Raw genomic sequence first — 7807 nt, 5'->3', positions numbered from 1 at the left:
CATCGACTTTCTCTTTCGTTAATAATTCAGCTGCAAACACATTCTTTGATTCTTGTGCCATTGTGGATGCTAGATCAGAACCTCCTTTATCAAACTTAACTGGTTCCAAATGTAAATAAGCCATAAGAAACCTATAGGGTTTGTTTACGTTTGGAACCAATTTCATACAAGAATGATCAGTAGGCTGATTTGACAGCACGTCCCGCCCCAGGTAGCTATCGAAAGAGAAAGTCAATGAAGAGAATCGAGCAAAGTCACTTACACCCCTTTCCTTCTAACCCCTTCATTTGAGATTTTGACATCCAGTTGCTTCTCAATTGGGTTCTTTAAGGGTATTGGCGTCTTGCAGTGAAACTTTTCCAAGCTTTCGCCTCCTACATTTCGAAGTGAGAACTACTAGAAGGAGGATAGTTTCCAAATTCTCCAAGTAAAACAGACGATTTTTGAGGCAAATCGGTCCATAAAGAAAAAAACTAATAATTTCCCGTGGAAACTTTTGCTTGAATCGTGTAAGAAAACGTGTTTGAAAACTAATTGTTATTATTTCGGTATGGATCGGAGAGGTTTTCATGGAAAATTATGCATAACAAGTTTGCACCCACAGCGAGAGGTTACCTCCTGCGCAGCTGTATTTTTCGGAAAATGGTGAATATGTGCGATTTACACAAGTCCCCGGCAAGGTGACAGATAACCTTAATTTCACGTACCCACTTGCAAATCGTAGATGTCGCCACACAACGTAAACAAAGAGATTGTCCTTCACAGCCGCAACGATATTTCTCTATGGGAAATCAACTTTTTGTTTTACCATGTGTGGACGTCAAACAACAGGCAAGAATGCCATATGAAAAGAGCGAATTTATGATTTTCGTGGTGAAATTAAATAAATTCACACAAATTGAACCGCGTTTCATCTTCTTATATCATTGAATGGCAATACAAATACTTTGGTTTCTCCAGCTATATTTTGCTCTTGACATTGAACAGCCTTCAGATTATTGCTTTGAGCACAGCTGTCTGATAAAAGCTTGCCACGGGCCGAATGAATAAAAATTGTTAACTTCCCCGTGTATCTCTCTAGGGGTACACACTTAGCAAATCTCGGCAAAAATAAGTTTCACTGAGATCTCAGCAAAAGTGACATTTGACTGTCACACAGTCTCGGATAATGCTTGGCTAAATGATATGTGGTACACTGAAAAATTGCAATAGCAGGTTCGTCACCAAAGTTTTCGAGCCGCTCCGTCTGTCACTTCGTTTGTGGTTGTACTATTTTAAGATAGTACTGCAAATTGTACATTATGCAGTACTAGCTGCGTAAACAGTATCCCCAACAATCAATACGAAACTAACGATTTTAAATTGGCTCACCACTTTAGTAGCCTATTGGTCCCAAGCAAACGATTAACGTACCCTATTCTAGTTGAAATTCTATTACTACACTATGTTTGTTTTGATTCGCTATGAAAGTTTGACAGCTAACATCAGGGGTGTGTGGATTCATGCAGAACATGCAGGGGTGAGTGAAATAGCTTGGGACTGCTTGGGACCGTTGTTCTGGTACTGAGTGAGCCAAAAATAATAATGATTTTCTTCGGGACCCAGTGGTCTTAGAGTTACCTCTATGGTATCCCCTCACTCTCGTTAATCCGACGACTCGATAATTCGACATCATGGTATCTTATGGAGATTTTTTACAATGTTAGGTTGGTAACATTGTTTTGTATGGATTTGACAGTCAGATTATCGGATCAACCTAACTAATCCGGCCACAAATTTGTCGGATTAGCGGGGGAATACTGTAATAATAACACTCTTTGTTTGCTTTCTTTGTTCATCATCAACGATAATAGCAATAGAATCGCAATCACCGAAAGGATCCGCGGTCAATTCTCATTTGTTTGGTTTAATTCGCTGACAATCACATATTTTCGTTTAAAAATCATATGTTTAAGCATTTGGTTCTGTTCTGTTCAAAGACATACGAGACAACATAAAAATGTTTCATAAACTGATTATGAATTGTGAAAATGAAAATGACATTTCTCACTGGCATCCACTTCCTATGTCACTAATGTTAGTTTTGACGTCGGACTTAACGTGTACCACACGCGCATACCGGTTTGGGGAGCGCGTGACAATAAGATTAATTTTAAACCTTTCATTTACTGTACATCATTTCTGCATTCGCCCTATTCAGATAACACTTCTGAAACTTGTGAATTTGACAGAACCATCAGCACCAAACTATCGGGGTACACTGGCAGTATACTGGAGTTGTCAAGTTGCCCCCGGGTTGGATTTACACTAAGATGAAAGTGGAAATAAAGTTAATTTACTTAGGAAAGGTTGTATCATGCTGGTGGTAATGGAGAATTGGTTGTATAGGACGCCAATATTCAATAAATGTTAATTTTGGCCTTTTCTAAGCAAACATATTGATACTCACAATTTTCGAAGGAAAACGCAACGGAACTTGATTTACTCAACACGCACGGTCTTCAAAGTGATAACAAGATGACAAATCATCTTTATTTTGAGTAATTGAGCAATTTACTTCTGTTTACCATCATATTTACGATGCAGCATTGATGGAGCCGTGAAATGAAATGAATATATCTTATGAAAGTTCACCTGGAAAAGTCAAAGATGCACAATCACATCAGTCTGATCGTAAAAACGTTTTCTTCTTCAATTCGAATGTTATATTGGAAGGATTTTACGTAGGCTTGATGAAAATTATGATTTAATGCTAATTTTCACGAATTTTATATGCAGTCTGTCAACATTATCATCATCATGCAGTGGCGACATCTGCGTTGAGCTTTTGCGGCAATCTTCCAATTGAGGTAAATGCATATTCGTAATCAGCATTAAAAATAGAACCGAAATCCAAAACTTCATCAATTTTGAAGCACTGGAACTATTTTAAATAAGTATGGTTAGAGTCGGTGTATAATGAGTCACGCCAAGAGTGAAGCCAAGTCTACCTATTGAACTGTCAAACCGGCTACCTATCGTGCAAAGTAAACAAGCATTACGATGCTATGAAAGGTCCACGAAAGGTATTGCAATTAAATATTAAATATAACCGAAGAAATGATCATATACACGCAGTGAGCATTACATTTGTCATGCGATACGTTTTGTAATGATCAGTAATGACAATTTCTACTATTTTTCCTTAAGATAATTCGACAAAATCACTGATATAATGATTTACTACAGCTGTTAATTTTTTTCCTCGCTAGAAGTCATTGAAGTTGATGCAGAAGTCCTCTGTTGCCAAGTTAAAAGAAAGGGAATCTTTCGAAAACCGTGATGCGAGTTCAACTGTTTTTCTCTTGGCGTGACTCATTATACACCGACTCTACACTGAGTATGATTACATTAGCAAAAATCACCATCTTAGTGGTGGCACTTTGTAAGAGGGGGAACAGCCAATTTGTTAGTTTAGTGTCAAACAGTGTAGTTATTATTTTTCTATAGATCTTGATTTAAAAATCGAGATGAAAGTCTATGGGTTCGACAAAAATGTCGTTGTGGTCAGAAAACGAAGCTCTTTCAGATGAACTATAAAAACTGAAACTGTTTTTAAAATGAAAGAACCAAATTGGGAATTGGAATCCATGCCCCTATCAGCGGAGGCCCAACTAACGAGCTCCAAACGAGTGAATTTCCGCTGGGTGACGATTGAGGAGAAAAGCTTACGTCTGTTTGTCTGCGGAGAAATGTTATCGTAATTGAAAAAAAGCGAAGACAACAAATCAAGCAGACTGGCAACATTGCCAGAATCCAAGCGACAGATACAGTGGCGCTGCGCTTGAATGAAGGTGGAAGCAACGCATGGAAAAATGAGCAAATACACAAACCCTTCTTCTGAGGATATAATCTTCGCTATCAAATGCGTTCGAAGCATTAACCTTTGAGCTGCAGTTGACGCGATTGTACTTGTCCCATAGCGTTCGTATGAGAAAATGGAAGAGTTGATTTATTGTCTTCGAAAAGAGCCAAATTTATCCTCAATCATTCAGCCAAGTTTATGGTTGGTGAAGATAAATATTGGAATAACCATTAAAGGCCGACTAGAAGACGGAATATGACGAAGTGAAGTGAAGTAGGACGCAGTGGTGCAGCACCCAATGATTCAAAAATATGTCTTAAGATGCACAAAATGAAAATCACATGGGTTACCATTATAATTTTACTGAATTTTAAATGTAGAGGAATAAACAAGGATTTATCACTGAAATAAAATTGCTCGTAAGTTTTGATTGATTATTGTCACAAAACAGTCACTAGCAGTATATTTGATTGATAGAAAAGCTAAAATGATCGTGAGGTAAACAGTGGTGGAAATTAATATGAGGACACTTTCAAATTTTCAGAATCAGAGAAATGATGTTCGTGTATTTAAGGAACGTCTGCTGATTGTATCTCCGTAAAACTGTGCAAAAATCAAGTTCAATTATTATTCGAAACAACTCTTTGATTATTTTGGTGTCACAATCATTTTTGACTGAATCATGCTAAAAGTATCACCAATTTCTCATGCATTTCAGTATGGCGTTCTTATCTTTATTTCCGATACAGGAAATCACATATCCATTTGTTACCCCTATTGATTGTTTCTGTTATTGGCTTCTAAATACAATTAAGATTTTATGTGGTTCTTAAAATTAGGAGGAACCATTTTTATTAAAGTATCCTTATATTAATTTCCACCAGTGTATTAGTAACTTTATAACTGCAATATAGATTTTAAACTAGACAACAATGCAATAACAATCAACTACAAAATACAACGAAACATGAACTTCGGGAACATAGAACTTTACGTAAATAAAGGACTTTTCATTCAGGGCTCGAGTGTTGCGAACACAAGTCACCGGAAAAGCAGCTAGGTATCTATATTTTTTAATTTTATTGAACATCACTATATTTCATTTCACAATGAGGGGGGGTGGGTTTAGGGAATTCTGTTGTGAAAGTCAACAGTCGCATAAAGCCGAACAATATAAAATTTACCATACATTTTCACGTCGTCTTAGTCGCCGCACTTAGCCTAAAATCTCCTACTAAACCTAAATGACTAGTATAACGTTCAAGATCAGTTTGTTTGCCTGCGTTCAACACAAATCACTTTCATTTCGAGGAGCGTTGTTCTTAGTTAGTTGGTTATTATTTTTGTTTTGGATTTGCAACAGCTTCTATTTGGTGTGGGTATGTGTAAAGGTAACATTGTAAATTGACGTGCCTAAGGGTTACTCTTGGTAGCGATTAAAACCTAAGAACCATAAGTACCACAGGAGTTTGTGAATGGTGTTGGAGAGCTTTACGTTCAGAACTTATCACCTAGCTGCCTTCAGCATTTGAAGGGTGTGTTAAAAGTTAGTCTACTCTACTACTAAGTCGAGAAAGCACCGTTTAAGATTGTTCCTATTTTACAAAGATTTTGCGAAAAGAGAATTGGTTAGAGTTAAGTTTTGATCTTCCATTAAAAACTAGATATTGCATTCAGAAAGTTATAGTTAGCTAGATGAAGTCCAAGCTGCTCAGCAAGAGGATGCTTCTCTTCCGTCTTTTGTTAAACATGTATATAAAATACATTCCTCCAAAAATGTGGATCTGTTTGATTGACATCTAGGTACTTCTGTGCGATTCTACGAACGACACATCATACACATCCTTTTCTGTTTTTTTTTGGGGTTCTCGAGTTACATTGCTGCGTTTGTTTAAATATGTGCTCTTTTGATTCATACATAGTCGTACTATTATAGTAAATACCTATCCCAGCAAAAACACAGCTACACATATCTAATATGGAAACACAGCTAAACGGCGGCGGTCTGCGGACCTAACAACACGGTTGGACCTAGACCGAATTTTCCTTGTTTCCGTGGCTGTTGTTGTTGTTGCTTGAGGAGTCCCCCTCGTAATACTTCGGTCACAAAAGCATACACAGCTTGGAGCGTTTCTTGACCGGTTTGACGACGGCCGTTGAGGATGCCTTGATCACATCCGACTCGCCGGGGCTGGCGGTTGGCGTTGCAATGCTGTGATTACCCACTGAACCGGGTGTCGTGTTGCCAGTCACCGGAGTATGCTGATGGTGATGATAATAATGGTGATGATGGTGATTGTCATCTCCACCATCCCCTCCGGTATGACCACCTTCGGTAGACTGCCGTTCGTCGTCCTGCGACTTTGAGCTGACGGAAGAATTCGTTACACCGGATGAGGGTCGATCCCCGGAGGACGGAGGTCCAGTGCCGCCGGTATTTCCGATGGCGGTTTGACTATTGTAGACCGATTTGGACAGTTTGTTACGGACGGCTTTCCCGAGGGCACCGGTTTTGCGGAGACTGCTGAAGCGGGGCTTCCGCTCGTGGACCGGTGTCGTGTCAGTCTTGTCCTCTGGGTGGGCACAGTTTAGCGTCGTGACGGTGAATTCGATGTCGGCCAGGGCCTCTTTTCCAGCTGTGGATGCAGAGAACGAAGGGTGGGATAGTGCGTGTGCATTAGACCGGTAGATGAGGGTGGATCGTTCCATACAACGGACGAAGGTTACCACAAAAATTGGGATCATACGTGTGTTGTGATTGAAACATGCATGCGGTGGTTGTGGCGGAGGTGGCGTTGTTTCTGGAGGAAATAACTAACGGTAATGGTATTAACGATTAAAAACGCGTATTTCATCTACTGCTTGGGGACTTACTTCCAGCGTTGTCAAATTGTTCTTAAGCTTATCGGTGTCGGTATTTACTATTTATATTAATTTTATACTTTTGCTGTTTTTGAAGGTGAAAATTTAATCTTTTGTACTAAGAACGCAAAATATACTTCCAGTAGAAGTCTGAAGGAATTTTTGGGGAATGTTTGAACTAGCTTCTGAAGGAATTAGATATATCTTCCAGAAGAAAGAAGTTCTCTTGGAGGAAATTTGAAGGAGGTTCTAAGAAAAGTCATAAAAATATCCACGGAACTGCTAAGACAAGCTACTGGGGATAATTTGGAGGACACATTTGGATGAGGCAAGAAAAGTTTCAGAAAGCAGGAGCTAACTGCAGGAGTATCAATTCCCAGGGGATGCCAGAAGAAGCTCGGAAAAACCTTCCAATTGACGTCGGAAAAAAAAACCTACGGAGAATAGCTTATGGAGAAACTTCCAGAGGAAGACGATAGAAACTTCTCGGAGAATTCGATAGATATCCGGTAGAAAATTAAATAAACTTCCAGGAGACGTTGGAATAAAATTTCTAAGATATATTGGAAGACAATTTTGCGAAAGTCGGAATCCAGAGAGCAGCAGATCCAGCAATTTTCCTGATATTCCCACACACTTAGAAATTATCGCCGACTTCGGTAATTTTAACCGAAATCTGAACAGCTGAACTGTTCGGTAAAATTTATGCAATTAAATTAATTTGCTACTTTGAAACAAAATCTCCACTAAATTGACAAGATTTGATCATTTAAACAAGGTTAAACATGTTTTCAAATTATTTTCAAATTCAATAGCCTTTAAAATGAAGGTCAAAGTTTTACCGAACGTTCAGCTGTTCTGATTTCGGTCAAATTTACCGAACACGGAACCACCCCAAGCTCCTCCACTGATTCTATTCATCGACAATGTACCCCTCTAACCTCGGGTAAGCCGCGAAAATTCGCTCCTAATAGACATAGAATTAAGTGAATTTTGTTACAAACAATGAAAAATTGATTGAAGGCTGGGGATCCCCCCCCCCGGGAATAGACCCGAATGGACCGAGGTTACCGTTTTTTATGGACCCGGAGGGCAAGCACG

At 39.0% G+C, this 7807-nt stretch overlaps 1 protein-coding gene across 6 annotated transcripts in view; it reads right to left on the bottom strand.

Moving 5' to 3' along the window:
* Positions 1–3423: 3423 nt before the first annotated feature.
* The window catches only part of Pde6 (phosphodiesterase 6), a 388896-nt gene continuing 384512 nt past the window's right edge, over positions 3424–7807 (bottom strand). For all 6 annotated transcript variants that reach the window (XM_065222467.1, XM_065222466.1, XM_065222469.1 and 3 more), the window contains one exon: positions 3424–6480. In XM_065222467.1, coding sequence (XP_065078539.1) covers positions 5948–6480 — 533 coding nt within the window. In that variant the 3' untranslated portion in view covers positions 3424–5947. The remainder of the gene's footprint in view (positions 6481–7807) is intronic.

This window comes from Ochlerotatus camptorhynchus, unplaced genomic scaffold (genome assembly GCF_037179485.1).
Source record: "Ochlerotatus camptorhynchus isolate MF236.1 unplaced genomic scaffold, CSIRO-AGI_Acam_v1.1 ptg000170l, whole genome shotgun sequence".
Lineage (NCBI taxonomy): Eukaryota > Metazoa > Arthropoda > Insecta > Diptera > Culicidae > Ochlerotatus > Ochlerotatus camptorhynchus.
This window is presented reverse-complemented; position numbering and strand designations above follow the sequence as displayed.